Source organism: Netta rufina, assembly GCF_964035555.1.
Source record: "Netta rufina genome assembly, chromosome: 6".
NCBI classification, from domain to species: Eukaryota; Metazoa; Chordata; class Aves; order Anseriformes; family Anatidae; genus Netta; species Netta rufina.
The window spans coordinates 13,656,471-13,680,642 of record NC_140129.1 but is presented as its reverse complement, the minus strand read 5'-3'; the positions used below and the strand labels follow the sequence as shown (position 1 = coordinate 13,680,642).

The 24,172-nt window shown below is 39.0% G+C and overlaps 2 protein-coding genes across 5 annotated transcripts in view; both read left to right on the top strand.

Moving 5' to 3' along the window:
- ZDBF2 (zinc finger DBF-type containing 2) overlaps window positions 1–17,520 on the top strand; it is a 34,625-nt gene extending 17,105 nt beyond the window's left edge. Inside the window, exon 8 of the transcript XR_014618544.1 lies at window positions 17,462–17,520. The gene's annotated coding sequence lies outside the window, so the exon portion shown is untranslated. The remainder of the gene's footprint in view (window positions 1–17,461) is intronic.
- Window positions 17,521–19,617: 2,097 nt separating this feature from the next.
- ADAM23 (ADAM metallopeptidase domain 23) overlaps window positions 19,618–24,172 on the top strand; it is a gene marked incomplete at its 5' end in the record, with an annotated part of 74,415 nt that continues 69,860 nt past the window's right edge. For all 4 annotated transcript variants that reach the window (XM_084289164.1, XM_084289163.1, XM_084289166.1 and 1 more), the window contains 2 exons: window positions 19,618–19,783; window positions 20,910–21,136. In XM_084289164.1, coding sequence (XP_084145290.1) covers window positions 19,618–19,783; window positions 20,910–21,136 — 393 coding nt within the window. The remainder of the gene's footprint in view (window positions 19,784–20,909; window positions 21,137–24,172) is intronic.

Below are 24,172 nucleotides of genomic sequence, written 5' to 3'. Positions count from 1 at the left end.
CCTCAGCTCTCAGACATGCACTTGGATTTTTTTTCTTAATGTTATGAAGAGCTACAGGACATGATATAGTACCTGGAAATAAATTAGTGACAGGTAACAGAAGTCGATGGTGTCCTGATTTGAAGTGTAGAGGAGGGGTTCATATTTGTGTTTCAGTGCTTCAGAGTCTTACTTCACTGACTAGTGCTAAAAGGATGTAGGATGACAAATCTTAATTTATTTAGCTGTTTTCCCTTCTCTTTCACCTAGGGTAAATCTGCCTCACAATGGATCAATCTGAATTCATACAGAACAGTGTGTCAACTCTTGATGTTTTGGGGATAAGAAAAGTAAAACATACCTCACTTGCTTAATGCAATTGAAGTTCAGCAATTTTTGTTGTCAGTGACTTACTTGCTGTGATTCACAGTATTCCAGATGATAACTTTCTGAAAACTCTGTACTCACATAAGTCTGAGCATGCCCAGAAGCAAAGGTTTTGTTCCTTGTTGGCTTATATTGTTATACAGTTATGAATTTATTCATTCCTTCAGCAGAGTCAATCTTGTTTTAATAAAATAAAGACCGAATTCATGTTTTTGTAGTCTTTTTTTTTTTTTTTTTAAATTCTGGATGTATTAATTAACTTGAAAATAGTTGTTATATATAACTTGTTGGGGATAGAACACCACAAAGTGTCATTCAGTAAGCTATGTTTCTGAAGAAAGCTCATCGTAATTTAAACAGCTGTTCACAACTACAATATGTTGATCCAGTGGTGTCTTCTGTTGACTGCAACGAAGCCAGGATTCATCCCATCCTGTGGTAAATGAAGCAATGACATCCAAGGATAGCGCTGAAAAAGCACTGGAGATATTTTAGATGTCTTCAATTGCATTTTGGCAGCAGGAAACCAAGAAAACCAACCAGCTGGCAAGGTGCCCGCAGAACTTCATGAACAGTGTTGTTTTTTTGTTGTTTTGTTTTTGAGGGCATGTTTATTAAAGAGGGCAGTTGCTGAAAGTATCATAATATTAAATAGTTTTCTACTTTACAGAGAAGCCAATCGATTCTGCATAATTGTAGACTAAATAAATCCTGATTATGATGATCTTGCAATGCATGCAGAAGAACAGCCTTTAAAACTGTGTAAAAATAGTTTAAATGTTTTATGGTAAATAGAATACCAGAATTGTACTCTATACAATTTTATCGAACAATAGACTACCTTGCATAGAACACCTTGTTCTTTAAATTTAGTAGACATTTTCTGTCTGTAACAGTGCCTGTTTGAAACAGCGTAATCTTTTGCAGGAGAGATGCATGCAAATGTGTCAGCTTGAATGGACAAATGGTTGAAAAGCATAGACATTATTTCTTGAGGCTTTAATACATCATAAAATTTCAGGATATGCTTTGCAATTTTCAATCCATCCTTAATGATTATTATGTATTATATTATCTGAGTGTAATTATCTACTTAAGCACTGTTGTGCTGTCAAAAAGTGCCTCATTAAATGCATAAGATATAGTTCTACCTTCTAAACCTGGAATTACAAATATCATACTGGAACCAAATTTTAAATCGGGTGATTGCATCTTTCCTGGGAGATGTGAGCAATTCATAACTTGCTTATAGAGTGTCAAGTATAGTAGAGGTCTAGTTTAAACTGGAATATTTGAGAGTTATGATGAAACTTCTGGTTTTAGTTGGTTTTGGATTCATTGGAGTCATTAGTGGTTTAATGCATGAAATTATTGTATTTCTGTGTCACTGGAAGTCGTAATGATTTCCTTGAAGTTCAGAACTGTTTTTGATGAGACACGAACACAAGTCATTATTATACATTATTATAGCTCATATTATTTGTCAGGCTTTCTCTGTCAGTGTTCCTTCTTTAAGGAATACTGAAACAGTTTTTCACAAATACTAGCATTTGTAAATAGCTTTTTTGATCTCTTGCGTCCTCAAAAATGTATTTTAGTGTGTTAAAGCTGGTCAGCTTTTCCTATTTGCTGTGTCATATTGCATTGACATTGGCACTAGTGCAACTGAAAATGTTGATTATAGTCTACTTAGTTATTAATATTGCAGAAACAAGTTGTAGAATCAAAACAATGAAAATATGTCCTTTCTAGCTCATGCTGAGAGCTGTCTGCTGGTCTGAAGATTATGCTGAGAGAATTAACAGTGAAGGGGATAGGCTTAATCCTCAGAATGAGTGTTGATACACTCAGAATGAGTGTGGATACAATGCACATGCATGACTTGCCTTTTAATACACTAAAGTGCTAAGAAGACGTGTAGAAATGAGGAGTAAGACTTACAGTTGTAGCAGGGATAAAATGAAACAAAACCATTGAATACTCAGTTTTCTGTCTTTGTCATCCTTATACGTTAATCCCTGTTTTGTCTGAACCTTTGCAAACAGTTATAAAAATCCATTTACTTTCTGTGGTGATTTAGTTCAGATTCTATCATTCTTCTGGTATTTTACATTTATTTGCTTAATACATAAATAATAGCTCTTTGGTAGTGCTCTTCTTTTTCCTTTCAGCAACTTTTAGAGGGGAAAAAAGATTATAGCAAAAGTTGTGCACCTATTTCTTTTAGAAGAAACAGTTTAATAAATAAAAGCTAGAAGTTCAAAGGCTGTATGTGGCTACCAGTGGGTTTCTCCAAACACTGGAAGCATCTGTTGTAATTCTGCCCTAATGATGACTAATCAGTCAGTTGTCCAAAAAATGATGGAAATGCTTGGGCTTTTCTTTTCTTCTTTTCAATAGCATTAGACTCAGTCCGCATACAACAAAAAGTAAGCATGCTGAGTTTTTGGCAACAGATATTTCATGGCCTTGGATTTTTAAATATCTAATGCTTTTGTTTTCCACGCTATTCTAGCAAATCATCATTTTCTGAGTTATTGCCAACATATCATATATATGATGGAATTTGGGGTCAGGATAATGTTGGAGTCAAAGTCAACATATTTTCACCTACAACAATTAGTTAATGTTCATACAGCACTTTCTGTGGATGTAAAGAACTCTTCAGTGTTCAATATTACCCAGAATTATCTTCAGTAATCTTACTTTAGATGTCAGTGTTTGTTTTTTGTGAAATGCATTGGTAAGCATATGTACTTCTTTTTTTAAGGGCTTAGAAGATAGCACAGTAACAGAATTGTATATTACATGGCGGTTTTTTTTTTACTTCCAAGTTTATAGAGACTTTTACAATGAAAATTAGTGTTCATTTTTTCTGCATATAAAATATTTTTCTCCCTCATGCTCCTCCCTTTTAAAATAAGAATTCCATCTGCAATGCAGAGTTCTCCATCTTTACTTTCTCTGAGATTAGGGTGTGATGAGTGTCATTTGGCTCTAACATGAATATAGTAATTATGTAGCTATTGCTCATGCCTTCATACATCTGAATTTTCAAGAAAATTTTTAAAGGGAGCCAAGTATCCACATATGTCTCTGGTTAAAGCATTCTGTTGGCTACCATATCCTTTTCATCTCCTTGGTGCAGCTAGTGGGTCAAGTCCTCTGTTTTCCTTTATTTCATTTAACTGTGGAGTGTGCAAAACTGTAATTTACAGTTTTTTTCTGTAATTCATCCACAATTTTTTCTTTATAGATTTTCATTCAGGGAAGGTGGGGGGACAGAAATATTGTGGCCTATGAAGCATTTTATTTAACAGAGATTTCATCATAAATATCTCTCAGTTGTATTCTGGCAAGCCATGTGTTCCCATCATCTCCTCTAAGTTCACAGAGCCATTTGTTGTTGCGTGAGATTTCTGTATTGGTTAGCTTTGCCATGTGTTCAGTAATTTGTTCTAACTAGCTTAGTGTTAATTAGATTTAATGAGTATTTTGCAAATGTAATATTCAGAGTAATATGCTGTGGCTTATTTCTTTGGGGCTTGTTTGGGGTTTGAGCTTATTATTATTATTGTATTTGCTTGCATATTTCTTTTGTATGGTCTCACTTGCCTGTGTTTGTAAGGAGATTGTATTTTGGCTTCCTATTGCTGATAATTAAATGAAATAGCTTCTTATGAGAATGGGTTGCGGAACAGGATTTAAAATGGGGTTCCTTTGCTGACTTGTGCTGCCATTGCTTTCTCCAAAGCAGATCAGTGGAGTTGTGCAAAAAGGCAGGCTGCTGTAAGGGGGATTTTTATACTTTATCACTTTATCTCATTTGTTAAACTTCAGCGATGTCTAGCCTGTAAAGCATAGGGATGTGTGTAAAATAAATAAAATATAGAACAGCTAGGCCAGTAATACCAGACAGATTAGTGCATTTTTCTATTGCATTCTACTAAATTTGCTATTAGTAAAACCTTGATAAATTTCTATTGGAGAGCTGAAATTGCAAATATTTCTAGCATGTGTTCACATCGTTTGTCTTTTCTTATTTAAGTTTACTTTAACATGGGATTTTGTTTTCATTTTCTTGTTTGTGTACCATGGCATGTCTGTATCATCAGTTCAACCTCCTAGTCTGTTTTCAGTAGTGTGGTAGTGCTTTATTTTTTCTTTGTATTAATTTCTCTCAAGTTTACAAGGGGAAAGAATTAACATTTGCCAAAAGCTGGCTTGTGGATCTGAGCTCCATTGTCATCAGGCTGTATGACTCTTACTAAATTCTTGAATAACATCTGGAGAAGGTGAAAAGACATCAGCTACCAGAGGAGTATGAGTGACGTGGAAATTTTTTGCAAAGTATTTAAGTTGTGTGTTTTTTTTTTTTTTGGCTGGTTGGGTTTTGATTGTTTCTGTGTTTTATTATTTATTATTGTTTTTTTTTTTTTATTTTCCTTCAACACTTTTAAAGAGCTACATTGTGCAATTATCGATGTCTCGACAGTCAAAATGCTCAGGTTATAAATGGATTTGAAAGGACTGAGTGCTGAAATTCAGCACAAGTTTAGACATGGTTAACTTTTTCATGTTTCTAACACTTTGAAGTGAAGAGGACTATCACTTATATCACATTCTCATGTTTGTACTTTCAAGGAAAGCTCACAGTTTTGTTTCTAAATGATGAATTCTGGTGTATTTATATACTAAGTGTGGATGCTTTTCTGGGGAAAAGGTATTTTTTTTTTTTTTTTTTTTAATTTTTAAGTAAACATATAAATGTTTGAGGGTGACAGAGCACTGCCCAGAGAGGTTGTGGAGTCTCCTTCTCTGGAGATACTCAAAACCTGCCTGGATGCCATCCTGCACAACATGCTCTAAGTGATCCTGCTTGGCAGGGGTTTTAGACTAAATGATCTTTAGAGGTTCTTTTCCAACCTCAACTATTCTGTGATTCTGTGAAACTTTATGCAATTGATGTAAGTGAAGGTCACATAGCATCTCAGACTTCAGGAGATGATTTTGTAAGCAGTGTGTGGGAGTGTACCTGCTCTTTTTCAGCTGTTTAGCATTCTATCACTTGGCACACATGGAATTTTTTCCTCTTGTGATTGCAAAATATATGTCTATTATTCTGAAAATTAATGCTTGAAGAGGCATTAAGTAAAGGGGCAGGAAACATGGTTCTTGATTAGAAATTTTTGGATATAGCATAGAAGCCCTTCATGGTTTTTGCTGTTATCAAGCCTTCATCCATTTGTATTTGAGCATACACTGGGCTTATTTGTCAGCTAGAATGTGTTTCATTGAAAGATGGATCTGAAACAAATCACACTGAAGTAACAGAGTTTTGGGAAAGTTTGGACGTGGATCCTAATTTTGCAGTTTGAATATATATATATATTTTTTTATATGTATTAAATTGCTTTGGAATTGCTGTGAATGCCCTGTTCAGCAGAGGTTAATATGACATGAATACAGCAAATAAGAGTCCAAACCTAATTAGAGATTACCAGCAGCTTTCTGTCAGTTCTGGGGGACCTGATTCTAAGCTTCAACTGAACTCTTTAAGGCTTTTTACTGTTTTAGAGCCAGAATGCTCCAGTTGTGGCACAATATTCGTCCACATGGTTGGTCTGAAATCAACTGTCAGTGCAGAAACCTCCAGTGGCAGAAATGAGCCTATCTGTCCCTAAATAGGATTCCCTGTTCTATGGGGGGTGTTCATAGCACTGTTTGTAATTCCAGTAATGTTTCTGCTTGTTCATTTGATGCAACTGTCTAGCAAAGTAATTTATATATTTATCACAGTGAAAGTGCTTTAAAACTAAAAAATAATGATAATAACAAAACCAAGCATTATTTTTACCTGTTTTGCACCAAACCAGCCAAGAAAGTTAATTGCCTTAGAGTTTCTTATCTGCTGCTTCCAATTAGGAATCTGTCTTGTTTGCTTTTGTTCAAAGGTTTACATGTTGGATAACAAAATCAAAGACCACTTCCTGTCGCTGTGCCTTGAACCAAAATGCTAATTCTTGCTGTATTCTTAACGGGTGTTTTGATAGCATGTATCACAACACAGGCGACTGCACAGATAGGCTGCCAGTGTACGTGCTTCTCCCAGCTGCACAGCTGCCTCAGGCAAGCTAACTATAGCTTTATTTTTGTGTGTGGTATGTCAAAACCATCTAATTATAAACCAAATCAGAAAATGCCTTGGAACCATGTTTTTTTCTTTCAGGCTTCACTTTCAGCTATCCAGAAGCTCAGTACGCTACATTCATAAATTTGGTTATAAAATTTAACTTGTCTGAATAGTAATAAAACTGTTCAATTATTAACATTTTGGAACACAGATATCAGTCACAAAACATTTTAAAATATATTTATGCTTTTACCTGCAAGGTGAATGTAAAGGGTGTTGGGATGTACTAACCAGACAGTGAAAACACATATTGATGTTTTTCCATTTTCCATTTCCAGTTAGTTATTCTTGACATTATTTCTTCATGATAAACTGGTGACATTCATGTTTTAAAGGTGGGAAAAGTGAGGTAACTTGTTTAAAAGCAACATGCTTTTAAATGTGAAAATGCTCATTACCTTTGACCTTCTTCACTTTCAAATCAACATACACACTGACTTTTAGAGTCTGGTTGTCATTCCCAGACTTTGCTAGGTGTTTATGAGGATTGGGTCCTCGGTGATGTGAAATGTATATATAAAAATTGGCATTCCAAAATAACTGGAAGTCCTTGAAAATTTGGGGATTATCAACCTTTCAGAATCTGCTGAAGAAACACAAACCCTCCAGTTCTTCAGATTATTATTTTCAGATCAATAAACTGGATTGTAGGGAGCCAACGTTTCTCATGATTTTGTTGGGGCCTTGGTAGGATGTTGGAGTTGAGATCTTAATTGCATGGATCAAAGTGCATTAACCTCTTGTAGATTAATATTTCATCTTGTAAGTAGCCACTCTTTTCTCAATGGAACCATTCATTCTCTAACATGAGAGCAATCTGGTTAAGGAATGAATGGTCTATAGTTACCCATAGGCAACTATAGGCAGGTAATATTAGGAATCTATGCAGATGGTTTGAAAGCGTTTACTTTACTAAATAATAGTCCTCTCTCACAGATTAATCTCCTATAACTAAGCACTTTCTTTAAATATAAATGGCTCTGTGCCATTTTTAGAACAATCAGATTACTTTGTTAAATTATTAACCAGTTTTTATCATCAGTAGGGGAGTTTATACAGAAATGAGAACAAGATCTTACTCATGGGTTATTTTTAAAATGTGTCAACTTGAAGGCTTGTACTTGTGACAAGGCTCATGAAGTGCAACAGAGCTGCTGTTGTATGGATTTTAAAGGAATTACAGAAATCAGAGATAGGGAAAACTTGTTTTAGGCATAAAGCTCTGTCCAAGCTTGATTCCTACAGTGTATTTTAATGTTCTGCTTCTGAAATCCTTTGATGCTGAGTCTGCTCAGCAGCTCTTGGAAGGGGGTTTTTGTTGCTTTCTTTTTAATCATATTTCAGGATCCAGCTAGTAGACTATAAATACTGAAGGAAGGGGAAAAATGGTATATGAGGCTTAATTTACTGGGAAGCATTTTCTGTCCTGACTTAAGACATGGGGTTGGCAGTAGGTTATATATCTTCATCTCTCTCTTATCCAGATTATTTTGTTATTTGCTTTAGGAGCTGCAGGTAGACAAACATTGAGGTCCTGTTTTGGCTGGAGGCCTGACAGGAGGAAGTCCCACCTGCAGAGCTCCTGCATAGGGGCAGCAGAGCTGGCGGGTTGCAGCAGGGCCTACCTCCCAAGCTCTCCATGACTTGCCTGGGGGATACACCAGTGTACCTGGTCTCTAGCAATTCCAAATTCTGGGTAAGCTAAGCAGCATCAGTCATGGATAAATCCAAATAATGATGTCTGCCAGCTTCTGAGCAGCTCTTATGTAAAGGAGAGACATAGGCTCAGCTAGAGCCGAAGCTCCATTCTCCTTGGTAGGAAACTGGAAACAAAACAGGCCTGTCTTGCTCCAGACTGCAAAGAAACATAATGTAAGAATATTATCAAAATACAGCAGCAAATTGAATTACCTTTCTGTAGAGTAGAACTTACCTGATGTCTTAACTGAAAATACTTTGGTGAAGGACAGTGTGACAAATGGGAGTTGAGGGAACGTGGATGTCTCTTCCTCTTAAGGCATAGAGCATTATTTTCTCCAAATCAATTTCAGTCTCTTCTTTTTTCCTCCATCTAACAAGCCAGTTCCAAAGTTCCAATTTTCCTATTCAGCTAGTTATCAGGAGTGTTTGCTGAGCAAATACGGATGTCTTGAAGGTGATTTGTGAAATCGCTGAAAACTTGCATTGCATGGCCATTTTTTCTCCTAGTGTCAGGATGCCCAAATTTAAAATTTATGATTCAATAACGTCATTCTCTGGTCTTGTTGTGCTGTGGTGCATTTCCACTTTTTGTACTAGGCCCGTATTTTATTTTCAATGGAAATCTACAGAATTTCAGCATGGAAGGTAGATGTATTATTCTTGCAGTTTGTATAGTAAAATGCTCTTCTTGCATTGGCAGAGCATATTCAGCAGATGGCTGGGCAAGGAAGGCTTAATCCTTTTTCTCCTGGCATAAGGTATGCTAATTACTATGTGCCCTGAGCAGAGAATCTTCTGGATATTTCAGCCACCTTTTATATTTGGATAGAAATACCTGATGAGGAAGATGATGGAAAGATCCCTGTGTGTAGCTGAAGAAAACTATACTGTAAAAATGAGAGGGAGGAAGAAAATAAATCTGATATCTCCAAGAGTTAATTGGAAAAGTAACAAGGCTTGCTGTCAGCCCAATTCAAATCCCACCAGGGATTTGTACTGTGTGGAAGTTGAGTTTGGCAGGATAAGTGGGAAGAGATTACAGCATCTTCCATCAAAACAGTGTTGATTTTCAGGGAACGCAGCAAAGAATCTCTGTGTCTCCTGATACAGTCATCTGAGACCTGTGAAAGACACGGTATGAGGCTCGCTGGATGGGCATTTGGCACTTCTTGTCTCATTATTTTTATATTGGAGTGACTATGTAATATCACAGCAGAAGTGCCAGAAGGAGGCCAGGAAAAAAGCTAACAAAGGAAAATTGTTTGAAACCTGAGACACTCCTCCATGAACCCAGAGAATTCCCATTCTTCCAGAGCTGTTCAGAGGAGTGGCAATTCTAATACTGTTCCAAAGTCCTCATTCACAGGTGCCTCAGTTCCAACAGAGAGATGAGGACAGTAAGCTGAGGGATGGTGAAGACAAAAGTACCCTGTGCTTGTCCTGGCACCTGCAAGAGACCTGAGTGCCCTTGCACAATTGCTGTGGTCACTGAGCTTTCAGGTGTGATCAAGTTTTGGATATCCTTCAATGTTGTTGTAGACCAAAAGATTAGATATAATTAATGGTGCTTCTATATTCAAATTTTGCTCTATCACATCCTGAATTGTAAATCAATTATATTTTTATCTCCAAGCCAGAATCCAAAGGAGATGGTTCCATGTTTAAAGGCCACTATGAATATCAACCTTCACATCTGAAAATAGTGATGTAAACATCACAGGCTTTTTTTTTTTTTTTTTTTTTTTTTTTTTTTTCCCCTAAGTGACTGGAAAATCTGACAAAAGTCAGGATGGTCTGGCTGCTTTATCTGATTCATTATACTGCAATTGACGGGAATAGCAGGAAGGAAAATTAGTCTTATAAGACTTAGTGTGAACCTGGTTTCAAGTAGTGTAATTTTATCTCAAAGGGAATGGAAGAGAACACATTCCCCATTGGATACAGATTAAGTGATGTGTTTACCCTGCTTGCTTAATTAAACATTCAGCAGATGATCAAAGACCGAAGGCTTTTCTCAGAATGAAATGTGTTCAACTGTTCAAATTGGTAGTTACCTTGAAAAATCTACACTAAACACCATGTTTTTATCTCCAGTGAAAGAAAAATTCTGAAGTGAAGATCATTTTTTTCCCAATATTTGGTCTTTTTAGAAGTTCAAGTTGTTACCACCTGGTATTTTAGATCTTAATACTGTAGTGTATCTGACCACGCTGCAAGACCTTTGCTGCTTATGTTCTCTCTTGACACCAGTAGGTTACATTTCTACTCCTGGTGACACCAGTGGAGAAGCTCTTAGAGCTCATCACTGCTGGGTCATGTTGCTGCTGGTCAGGGCCCTGTGACGTTTGTCACTGCAATCATGGTGAGAGAAGCTGAGAGGCAAGCAGGGCAGTTCCAGCTGCGGTAGCCAGCTGGAGATATTCTAACTGTACATTCAGAATGCTCCCCTGCTGTTTGAGCACATTGCTTCCTCAGTGACGTAGTTTTGTGAATTAAAAAAATTTTCTTCATGACTACAGCAGCCAAGAATTTTATTAATGTTTGCTAGTATAAAGGTTACAGTGTCTTAATTTTACTAGGTTGCTTTAAAACCTATAACATCTTATGGATGTTAAGAAATAGCTTGTGATCAGCTGTCAGTCCTATGTGCATGCTTCTTCTAGAAATGAGTCTGTAGGGATGACTCAGGCTTGGCAGCCCAACAAAAGATGTTCCGTCTGTAAAACAAATAGTTACATCTGAAAATGTAAGACTGTTTCTTCATTGCTCTCTTGGAGGGGAAGAAAAAAAATACTGTGAGGATGATCATGAATATTTTAAATTTGAGCTCTGCAGTTCAGCTGCATGACAGCTCATATAGACCAAGTTACATTTTATACGCTGACTGGATAAGCACATTAGTGATTCCAGGACAGGTTCTAGTTTTGGCTCTGCAACTCGTTACCTTTGCACATATGTCTGGGAAGGAAAGGGTTCTAGAAACTAGCATTTAAACGTTACCTTAAGCCTGTTTGTATTCTAATCTAAGCCTACACTGAGGACTGTTACCATCTGGCCACATCTATAAGGCCACTAGCAATTGCTAAGCACAGCTTCCCCAGCAGCACAGCAGCAAAGAGGAAGTACCATGGGAGTTCTGTCCAGCATTTTCCCTCTTTAAATGGAAACCTTAAAATAGCAGTGAAGGCAAATCTAGGATTGCCGTGCAGCTGAGGATAGGGCCACAGAGAATCCTGAAGTAGAAGTAGAATTACACAGGTTTCTTGTGGTTGTTACTTGCAAAATAATGCAAAAGAGATTATATAGCTCTGGCTACATTGTTTTCATTCTAAGCATGATTTCTTTTTTTTTTTTTTTATTATTATTATTATTACAGTGATACTTCATGTCTATATTAATTCATCTATCTGTATTTCCCCTATAAAAAATGTAGGTGGTATAATGTTGTGAAAGACTATTGTATTGTTTGAACAGTGGTCCAATCAATACATGGTTGTTGCTGTTTTCTGTAAAGAAAAGGGAAAAAAATAAACTCAATTTATCAATAGGCAGAATGAAGAAAAAGACATTTTGTGCTCAGCAAGATCTCTTTGGTAAATGGAAGTTTCATTTATTATGCAACTGTGTTTGAGAGCAACAATTTTGGGATAGGGCCAAGACAATATAAAAGTAGGAAAGCACTGTCCAGTGGGAAGAGCCTTGAACTACCTTTGGTCTGCAGAGGTCAGATAGTACTTTAGACTGTGCAATTAATCTGCTTTGTATCTTTGGTCATGTTCCCCTGCTGTTTTATGCTTCAATCCACCAAGCTCTACCAGTTGAAGTGTTAGAAGATTTATTTAAGAAATTCTTCTGCGCTTCAAGCCTGTGTGCAGCATCAGCATATAGGAACAGTTATAAAAGCTAAGAGTAATTCAAGTTTCTGTGACTAAGGTCTTGATTTTTGTAGCCCTAGGAAGTAAGTTTGGGGCGTGCCTTTGTTATGGAGAGAGGGCTTGCTCTGAAATCCAATTTAGTCAGGTGCAATTCCTTTTGATTTTTAATTTCTTCAGCAAGATAATGCAAGAGAAGTTGAAAGATGGTTAAAGTTTGGATCTCATCCATAAGATGTGGATGGAATTTGAGAGAAAAGCAAATTCATGAATTCCCTGTAAGAAGTAGTTTCGCAAATAATCATTGAAAAATGTATTTTGAAGTATAGGTTTTGAATCATATATGTCCCTCTCCCACCCCCCAGCTGGGACTTTGGGGGGACGTGTCATAGGAAAACTGTCACTTTTTCCTTTATGTACGCTGCAAAGAAACTCCATGTAGAATACAATAATGCTGTCTTAATTTCCACAAAGTCTTCAAAACCCGCTATGTTTCCATAATAACAACCCATAATAATGCGTGTTTAAACTTATGGTTAACCAGTAGGATAAGCAACCCCAAACAATCATGGGGAACATACGCATGTAGAGAAATAATAAGACCTTTGAAAGGTGACTGAGTGTAAGTTCATGTGGGCGAAAGGAAGAATGGAAGGAGCAGGGTGAAGGGCGTAATTTCAAATCCCCAAGTGTGGGTTCTTGATGTGACAATCCACGTGGTCAGATTGTGTGTGGCTCTTGTGGGGGAGAGAAGGGAGTATCTCCTTCCATAGTTGTGAGGGCTAGGTGGGTTTTTATGCTGTTTGCTTTTTTTTTTTTTTTTAATATGTGTGTTCTAAAGGTTTGTGGCTGAGATTTTTGTCAAGAAAATTAGCAAGACGCTTGAGGGTTGTGTACTGCATTGGGAAAGACTGTTGGGCTTCATTTACCTATGTGCCAAAGTGACAAAATGGAAGACATAATCCCCTAAAAGTATCCACTGTATTATTGTGCTGACAGCTTGAGTCTAGTAAACTAATAAATATTATTGAGTTCAGATTATTTCTGATCTTTGGGAAATAGAAAAGCTTACTGCAGCTTCCTTAGGAATCAAGAATCTGCTCAAGGAATTAACAGCAGAAGTCATAAAAAGCATTCACTGGGATCTCTGAATTATTTTATTGTGATGTTGCAAAACTATGTTGACATTAAAAGATACTGTCTTTGGCAGATAGGTGCTGAGAATCACCAAATCATCAAAATTTGGGGACCCGTAGGTCCAGACTGATTGGTGGGGGAAAGCTGAGAGACTATGTTCTTTATTTGCATCTCAAGATTGTAAGGAAATGAGCTTAGAAGGCCAGGGCAGGGAGACAGGGCAGGAAGGATGATAATGCCAATCTGGGATCCATATCTGATGCTGAAACTTGTTTTCATGACAAACCCTATCTTCTAGTAACTCGAATATAGGGGACACCCTAGGCCTCTCATGCAATACTTTGATATCACTTTGCACAGATTTTTCTTAAAATTTCAGACTTTCCTCTCTCGAGAAGTGATGGTTAGATATTGTTTTAGGGTCTCTAGAGGAGTCAGTCCTAAATCCTAGATGTGTCCTCAAATAGGAATCTTTCAGGGTAGCATGTTTCGTGTCTGATGATTCATCCCTATGCCTAATTAGGAAAGGAGCACGGAAACCAGTCCAAGTTTATCTATGGAGAAAAGGCAGGATGCCTAATTGGGTGGAGCAGTTTCTATTTTTTTCCTATTTTTGTAGAGCTGCATTTTATGGAAATTCCAGGATTTTCCTCTCCTGACTAACACAGCTGTTCCTCAGCATTTTTACCTACCTCTCATAACACAGGATTACAGCACTGATGGCTGCAGCATCAGAACTGGTCACTGCTGAATGCACACAGAAATCCAGTCTGTAAAAGTGTGTTACCTGAGCAGCAGCCACAGCACCTGCAAATACTGGAGAAAGTGTTTTTTAGATTTTTGGGCGGGAACATGAGAAAATCAGTTATTGTACCTTTCTAAATGCTGCATGTCCATATCCAGAGAGACAGCTTCCCAGTAACTAGTGCCTGTTTTCAGTGAGCTTTAGTAGTTCAAGCATGCATTATATTGGTGTGGCCATATTCCTTCTGCTTCTCAAGCTAATGCAGTCCTTGCTATTCTGGGCATCTCTCTGCTGGAGATAACATCCTTAATGTTTTCATCTACAGTTTCATATTTTCACCCATCTCTTCTAGGGTTTAGATGCTGTAAGCATCGACAGCCTGGTCATTTCTACCAGCAGGGGGAATGAGCTGTTACTGGTAGCCCTGGCACAAGAACAAACAGATTTCTGTTAAGCATGAATAAATTTAGGCTGGGAAGTAGGAGGATTTACGTAGTGATTCAAACAGTGAGCTTCTGGAGCAGCTTTCCAGTGGTATTGGAAAGGGCAAAACCCCCAATTACTTTTAAATGCAATGTATGAGAGGAATTGTTAGTGGTAGCTGGGGGCTGGACAGGATGCCTTAGGAGGTCCCTTGCAGTCCTTTTCTCCCATGTGCATGCATATGTGGGTCAAGGAAAGCAATGATACCTTCCGTCTCCTTTGCAAAGTCACACTGGAGCAGCTGCAGTCTGGCTTTTTCACAACCTACTGTTTGGAAGTATTTGATCAGCTGTAGCAAGTCCTTGGGGTGTGAACTGTATTTATTTAGTTTTAAGAAAGTATAAATAAAAGTACACATTTAAGTAAGATTTCGCCTAACACCCTGTCCTTTTTCCCTGACACTGTTTTTCATGTTAATGCGCAAGAGTGAAAGGAACTAGCAGGGAGCGGGCCTGATGTCACAGCCACAGTTAGAACTGCTGAACTGCTTGCTTATTAAAAGAGCAGCACTTTTTCTGCTGGCAGCATATGTTTTACTTGCTAAGTTTATCTGTGTTGGAATAGATGACAAGTGTGTTCTAGATAGCCTCATTGACCAATGTGTTTCTGCTGCTGCTCTGTTTCTTATTAACAAATTGGTCAATGTGGTGAATAATTGGAGCCTTTAGAATTTGAATGTTTCCACTGGTGGCAAAAATACCTCATTGCAGTATCTTGCATTCAGTGACTTACATGCAGTAGTTTCAAAATTGCTGAGGAATCCTACTGAACAGCTTGTAAAATCCTTTGGTTATGAATGCACAGGTAATTACACAAGAGTACACAGTGAGTGCAGTCTGAAATTAGTCTGGTGTGGTTTATTCAAAATAAATCTTTACTGCAATCAAAAGTAGCTTACTGATGCTACATTTCACCTGAATACAAATTGAACTGTACTTAATAAAACATCTGACTCACTTGTTATTAGTGGCACAGTTGTGTTCTTCCCTCTTCCTTGCCACATATTGCTAAGTTATATTCTGTTTATCATTTTACTTCATTTGACCTTACCATTAATATTTCACAATATTGAAGGGAAGGGGATGGAAAGTATATCCTAACTACCATGTATATTCTAACCTGTAGTGCTGGAACATATATGGTACTCATAAAAGATTTCATTTGTGTAGTAGCACTGGTGAGAGGAATAGCTAGCAGTAATGCTAAGCATGCATAGCTTGGTAAATGAGTGACACTGGGAATGAAAAAGTGGCATTTCAACTGTACTATATTTTATAATATTAATCTAAGATAGTATTGTGCCCAATAGCACACAGGGTAAAGCTGGATTTAGGGCTCTGTTGAACTACTGACCAACAGGAGAAAGCTCTTCCTCTGAAGAGTCTGTGGTTGAAATAAAGAAGATGGCAAAGTGAAGAACAGCAGAAACCGTGTTCTGCTAGATCTACAACTTGGAAACCGATGCTTGCTTCAGAAGAATCTAGAGCAAGTACTCCATTTCCTGAACCTCTTATGCTGTTTTGCAGGGTTGCTGAATTTATTTAATGAAACTAAGTGGAACAGTAAAAGTGAAATGTATTTTTTTTCTGACCAAATACTGGGTTGCTGCAGAGCAGTTAGGTGGTGGGGTGTGTAGCAAGAGATGGTTACATTATATGTAAAAGGAAAAAAAATAACAGCCATTATTACAGAAATATTCTTTCACACTAATGACTGAGGAGCTATTTGAGAATAGCTGAACACTGAGAATCAGTGAGTATTCAAATGTACGATTTTAAAAAAGGTTATACTAATGCATTGCATTGTTCATTGTAATTACCAGGTTTCTTCTAAATATAAATTATTCATACTTACACTGCACACGATATTTTTATATGTGCTGTAGTGTATTTTATGAAAGTAATGAAACATGAGCTGCATGAAGTTTCAGCACAGCTTTATCTTAGCTGTTAGTCCCATGCTGGGAAACAGAGACTGGCTACTGCCTTCTTTTGCGTGCACATTAGAGTTTTGTGTGGATTAGTTATTTGTCAGCCATGAGGTTCTACTGTTACTCAGTGCCCATGTGTAAATATTGCTTTTTAGGCCTGCAGTGTGCTTGGTACCCCTCCTGCTCAGGACTCTTATATTTGTTGTATCGTTTACAGCACTGGCTGATTTATGTGCTCCTGCCAATCAAAAGGAAATCTCTTTCACAGATCTATCACGTTGTCCAGTTTTTGTGCAGCCTATGGCTGCGCCTGGTAGTGCTGCAGGCACGTACAAGTAAGACATAACCACACCTGAGAACTGCACTCGCCTGATGGCACAGTTCAGCAATGGCTGCTTCTATTCTGCTGCTTGTACTGCCTGCATCCTGTGGTGCTATACCCTTCAGTCACCCAAGGACAGTCTTAAACTGCTGGTTGGTATCATTGCTATTACAGAAGTAACTTCTGAAGTTCTTCTTTGCTTGGAAGCTCCCCATTGAGCTGAATATTTGAGATTCCAGTTTCCTCTTCTGTAATGATCATCGCTATCATTAACTTGATTGCAAGAATGGTGTGAGAACACTGGCTAAGGCTTACTGCTTGATAAATCAGTCATATATGTTTGTATCTCCTGAACTTCTCTCCTTCATATTCCATCTACAAGAGAAATATTTCTCTTTCTATTAAACCAGGAAATAGTTTGTGTCTGTGAGCAATATCCAGGAATACTCCACAGACCCCTTTGTTACAGGACCTAACAGGATTCTTGAAATAAGTGTTAGATATTTGAAAGTAGGTTGTTTCACTGATGTTGAAATCCAGAAATTTTCTTCATATCCCAGTAAGACACACTCCTGGAATACTCAGTCAGGAAGACCAATATTATTTATGCCTTGGGTAAGGAGCAAGTTCATTAAAAACATATTCTATATAGAGACTTTTCCAAGTCAAGCGATACAGTGACACTTTACTTTTTTTTTTTCTTTTATTTCAGGAGATGCTGGAAAAAGAGATTAGATTGCGTTGAAAAGCTGTGTCTTTTACCACTGAGGTAACAGAGCCTAGACTGATATTTCCTGACTAGCTGACAAGTACAAATAGCCAAGACTACTATCAGCAGTTTTGCATCTGAAGCCTTATGATTTGAATTGCAACATTACACAGTTTCATTCCACACGTTCCCTGACCCCCATCCTGATAAACAAGCAATGAATATAAAAGCTCTGGACAACAGTCTGCAGCTGTGATGTAAGATTTATTTATCACCCAGATTGCAAGTATGTGTGTACCTTGCGTAATACACATTTTTCTCAGAAGCACTGGCTATCAGCATTTTTCTGCATGTCGCTGACTCAGAGGTTCCAATTTATTTCATTGGAAACAGATGTTACCACGATAATCCATGCTTTTGATATTTTGCTTTTGGACATTTGCAGTGCAATCTATTTGAGATTACTTCATAAGGTCTTTCAAAGATGAAAGCAGGTTAAATAAAAAAGGCACCTGTGGAGGCACTTAGTGGAGTATTTCATCTGGAGCTGATTATGCTCCTGAACTGCACATGCCCACCTGAAGCTTTTTAAGTTTTATAAAATGCAGCTTGAGCTACATCATGATCAGCACCTGGGAGACTGAGCATGCCTGCTTGAAATGGTGCTACGTGATTGCTTCTGCTGCAGACTTCTGCTTGAGTCAAAAGGGCTCTAGAAAGTATTTGTGGTAACGGACCTTTGTAGGAAGAGGTAATCGTTGCTTTTTCACCCCATTTTCACCACTGAATTTGGATAGTAAAAATAAGAAATGATAGTTTGAAGAATAGCATTCGCTGTTGTTAGACTTATGTTTTTTTGTTGTCTTGCGGTTAGTTTCTGGATTTAAATTTTTAACTGTATGGCCTACTCTTCGATTCTAAGATATGTTTCGACTGTACTTATTTTGGATCTAGGTACACTGACATAACTGGTCCTTTGATATGTTTACATGTTTATGGGGATAAATGAGGAGCTGCTGTTGGTTGAAAGGTTCCAGTGATATTTAACGATGAATATCTGGGCTAGATGGACTGCATGAAAAGTGTCTGGGGAAAATGGGCGTTGAGGAATGCCAATTTTATACAGAAAATGGGTATAGGTTTCTCCCTAGGCCCAGCCAGCAGAAACCCTAAGGAGTTTCCTGTCATTTCTCACCCCAGGTCATCCCGTGGCTCGCTGCTCTCCGCCATTACGTGCCTGGATTCTGAGCTTCCGCAAGTAGCACCTGGCTGACCAGCGTGAGGTAAGCAGCATGTGCAGATGCAGAACGATTTTCTAAAACAAACAAACAAACTACTGCTATAAACTCATCTGCATAGCAATCAATGATTTGTCAAACTGCTTATTCTTTCTAAACTAGCAATAATGATAATTAATTTAGTGATACAAAGCCACGGTTAGTGCTGGCTGGGCTCTAAAGAAAAATTAGGTGAAGCAGAGAAAGCTTGTCTTTTTGTAAAGTGGTGTGGTACTCAGATGGCTCTGCTTTGAAGGAATGACAGAAATAAAAAGGAACAGCCAGGCAAAAAAAAGAGAAACATCTTTGTTTCCTCAGCAGGGAGACCTGCACCAAAATAAAACGCATCTATTCTGGGCCGTTGGAGAAGTCTGTGGGCAAAACGCGTGCTAAGAGCTCGGTCTCTAAACTGCTTTGAGGAGAAATCAACAGCGAGGCTGAACACGCAGCTTAGCTTTCCTCCAGCCTCCTGAAGCCGCGGGGCGCGCACACAGCAGCGCCCTGGGCGTGTCGGCGCCGTTATTTCTGCCTCATGGCGGTGGCTCCCGGGCCGGGGGGGGCAGCAGCACAACGGACAGCGACCGCGCGGCGCGCGTGCGCCCGCCCTGGGCTTGGCGGTTGGCGGCGCGCGCGCGTGGGGGAAAGGGCGGGTATGGGAGAGGGGGGGAGAAGCGGCGAAGGTGCGCGCGCGCCGCCCGCCCTCGCGCTGAGGTAACGGGTAACGGCTGCCCGTAACGGCGGCGCGAGGAGCCAGACGGGCGGGAGCCGCCTCTGCCCCCCCCCCCCCTCCCCTCAGCCCCATAGCGCTGCCCGCCGGGGGCCGGAGCTCCGCGCTGCCCCCCGCCCCGCCCCGGCCGGCCGCCCCCCGGGGCGCTATGAGCCATGAAGCCGCCCGGCAGCATCGCCCCGCGGCAGCCCCGCTGCTGCGGCCGCCGCCTCCCCGCCGCCGCCTGCCGCCCCGCGCTCCTGCCGCTCCTCGGCCGCCTCGTCCGGCTGCTGCTGCTCCTGCTGCTGCTCCGCGGCTCCTCGTGCCCCCCGGCCGCCGCCGGTGGGTATGGCGGGGCGTCCGTCCGTCCGTCCGTGTGTCCGTCTGCGGCCCCCCCGCGCCCCTACCGACCCCTCTGCCTCTCCCCCGGCCACTGAGCCCCTGTGAAGCGCGCTGCCGCCGAGCCCTTTCTTCCTCCGCCCCTTCCAGCTTTGTGTACGTGCCCGCTCCGGCGTCTGGAAGCCCGGGGCTCGGATAAGGTTTCCTTCGCTTGCTTATTAAAAAAAAAAAAAAAAAAAAAAAAAAAAAAAAAAAAGGAGAAAAATGTCAGATTTCCCTGCCTCCGCTCTTCTGGGGCTGGTGCTGCAGTGGTTTAGGTGGAGGGTGGCGTGAGGAGAAACAGGCCGGTGAGGTATGCGACAAAAAGCAGGCGAGCATAGGTGGGCTTGGTGTGCCGCGGGGTGCGCGTCTGGCTGGGAAGCTAACTTGTTTGGGGCCGGATTTTGTGTGTGCGTTTCGCTTATTCGCTTTTGAGCGATAATGATAACGTGGAATGCTGGATATTGTCGTTTTGCGAATCGTTGCTGTCAATTTTACATTGCATGTTGGTTGGGTGCGTTTTTGACATTTTAACGAGGAAGGATGCAGGATTTCATCTGACAAGGTGCCACTGAAGAAAAGGGCTCTTGTCAAAGTTAAGAGTAGGAAACTTCCCATTATGTAAAGAGAATGGATTAGCATTCAGAGTGCATGAACTTGCAATTCAGTTTGTCTTGGGAATATAGGAAGTATCCTTAGCGTTTCTACAGGCGTGTGTGTATGTATATGTATTTTTTTCTGTGTGTATACGTCTTCTGAGAGGGAAGAGAACTTATCCCCTACATCTTTCTTTGCCAGCTAACTACATATCCATTAAGGTTTTTTCCTCTTGGTGATTGAAAGGCATTAAAATATTTATAATCCATGATTGTATGTGAAAATATACATGCGCTTAAATAAGTAATGTTATTTCTGAAACCATTTTGTGTGTGAAAAATGAATCAGATCTCTCTCCGTGAATAAGCTGTCTTTTTGTTTGCTTGAGTGATTAATGAAATATTAGAATACTGCAAGCTAAGTATGTTGCTTTTTTATGGAAATAAACATATTCTGCCATATAATTTATGGCTGGCATATCTTTCTTTCTCAGACCTGCATTGGAATGAAACAGCAGGCAGTATAGAGGGAGTCCTGGCAGATGAAGAGAGTACATTTCAACACAATAAAAGCAGCAGCAGTAAAAATAACAGCTACAGCAGTGCAATCCAGAAAGAAATTACACTGCCTTCAAGACTAATCTATTACATCAACAAGGACTCTGAAACCCCTTACCACATCCTGGATACTAGGGCAAGGCACCAGCAGAAACACAATAAGGTAGGATAAAAAGAGCCTTATCTGCAGAATTCAGGGAAAAAAAAAATAAGTGATGTGCAACTGTGTTTGAATTTTGCAGATTTTCAAGACTTAATGTTGGTCCTCACCACCATTTTTAGGCATTAAAATAGGATATGTAATTAAACAAGAATGCCATTTCCCTTGTTTTAATTAAAAAGTTATTTTAGATTTCAGAATGGTTCAGAACCTGAGCTGTAGATAAAAATGAATGGGATTTATGCAAGGCTGGCTTGTCTTACCAGTGTATATTCCAGTAGCTTGACTTACGTTATACTATCATCAGCAAAATACTTCTTCCAAAATAACTCCATTCTGGAGAAATGTTTGTATAGGGATTTTTAGAATCCTGATCTTAAAGCATGAATTACTTGACATTGAGTGCATGGCCGGTGAAGACCACTGTAAAGTGTTAACAGTTTGTGTCAAAATCTGAATACCCATTGCTGTTTGTTTGTTTGTTTTTGAGGGGGGAGAGCTAGTGTTTTATTTTGTACAGATACAGATAATAAATAGCAAAACATATTTTCTGAAATTGTATGGACTAAATGATTTTGGTTTTGTGTGATAACTTGTTGAAGAGGTAAACCTTTTCTAACCTATGTTACTTAAGAGGTGCCCCCTAAAATTATTCCATTATATTTTTATAAATTTATGTTTTAAAAAATAATTTCTTACAGCAGGTTTAAAAAAAAAAAAAAAAGCAAAGTGAAGGTAAAGAAGATTTGTATAGGGAAGAGGCTGCCATGGTAGAAAAGAGAGACAGCAAAGCAGATAAATGTGTAAGATATTACAGAAAGACTTAACTATAGGGAAACTCTTACCAAGAAAATTACATTTCTTTTGAAATCCTCAGAAGAGGATTTATTATGCATCATGTATGCTTTTGTTGATATTGATTATGTGAAATTAACATGGAGTTACTGTATAGTCTTTGAAATAAGCTGTTGTTGTATAGTTTCAATATTTTAATGAGAAGAAAGATTGCTTTCTAACTTATTCAGATGTGCCTTTGGGTACATCTAAATATACCAGTCTGCTATGGATGGAACAGAAAAGCTGTCCCATTGTTGGAAAATGAAGTTACTTAAAAGAGTACTACCTTCAGAAATAGCACCCTAACCTTTTTGAAGCATGCATGCTTTTGGCTTGCAGAGCAGTTGAAAAGGTCTCAGATGTTATTTAGGAAGGAATAAGCAACATCAGTGATACATAAAACAAAACAACCTTCTTTCCTTCCTTACCCTCTCATTGCTCATGCTGAGAGAATGTGCTGTTTATACAAACATTAGAAAAATGGGAAAAGCGTAAGTTCTTTGAAATTGTATCTTCTCTCCTAAAGCTGTTCACTATAATGGTGTTAGTATTTCCTTTCTTTGGAGGAAAGTATAGGCTTATCCCCTGACCCCTGGGGAGTTGCCTGTGAAGCAAGACCATTCTTTTCAATAAACTTGTACACTGGGGATTTTCTTTGTCACTTCTTTGGAGAGCGATATGGGAAGAAAGCGATTTACTAATGGTTGGAGACCTGGTTTTGGGAACAGTGCTTTTTCCATGTTTATATGTGAGGATTTTCTTGGAAATCCACAGAGGGGAATGCCTGCCAGTCTCTTAACTTGCCCAGCATTTCCACAAGAACATTGCTGCCGTTGCCTATCCTTCCTGCGTCCTACCATATCTCTCTACCTGTTGGGGTAAAGCTCTGCAGAAATCAGCGCTGACAGAATTGGTATTGATTTCCCTGAGTATGCATGGTGCTGAGCCTTGTGTAAAGTGGATCTTTCCACTCAGTGTCCATTTTAAGCCTAGGCATTGCTAACACTGCAGTTCTTCCCAGAGAAGGGTTCTTAAAGTTGGGTCTTCATGGAAACTGACGTTATGTTGACTTCATTCTTCTGGCATGAAACTTACATTGCTTTGATCCATTTAATTGAAGGAGAGGGTTGTTTATATTCCTTGCCTGGATTTTTTTTTTTGTTTTATCTTCTGCTCTCAGAGCACCACAAGGGGCTTCCCCTTCACCTCTCTGCCCCCAGCTCATGTCTTTCTTTGCAATGAAGTCTTTGCTCTTCCATCTGTTTCACCAATAATAAGATGCTAATCAATATTTTGTTTATTTTGTTCTGTTGAACATTCACTCTAATCACCTCTTACATCCTAGGCAGATTTTTATTTCCCTGATTACAAAGGAAGACAACCCTCAAAGAAAATACGAAGCAATTGGCTTGTGAAAAATGTGCATGGCGGGGGAATTGATGATTTGGGGGAAGAGGACAGAGGTGAATAGGGGATGGACTTCTTAGTACTTGCTTTTATCCTTTCCCAGGATTGAAATAAATGCTATATTGTAGTAAATCCTGATGTGAGATTTTGCTGCCTCCCACACTGCTAATGAAAGGAAATAGCAGAAATACCTTTGTAGCTGGGTAAAGAAATAAATCTATATTTAGGATTCATTGTTTGCACGTGGGGGGAAAACGTAAAGACAAATTTGATGACCTTATATACATTGGGCAGAAGTGGAATTAAAATACTAATATTTTTGGAACCATACATCCTTTAAGATGAATTTTCTTATCAACCTTAATGGTCTCATTTATAGGCACATGATGTGGATATACTCCCTAACTATGTATATTATTCAGTGGACCCCCTTTCAGTGGCACCTCATTATTGTGGCCAGAAGAATATAAACCATGTGGATAGTTTGTGGGATTAGGCTTGAATGCCTCAGAAATGCTGAATCACTATGGAGAGCAGAGTGGTACAGGAAGTTATGTATGCACGTGAAGAAAGAAGGGAAGCTATAAAAATATGAGAATGATTGAAATAAAATTTGTTTTTCTTTAAAAGCCTCTTCCTAAAAGTAAGGATCTGCAACCTTCTTTACATATGGAGAATTGAAGGGCTGGAGAATAAAACAGTACACTGGAGAATCCAAAATTTAATTTTTATTTTATTTTTTTTTTAATGCTGATCTTCTTTATCCACTTTCTACTTTTGAATTTGGTGAAATAC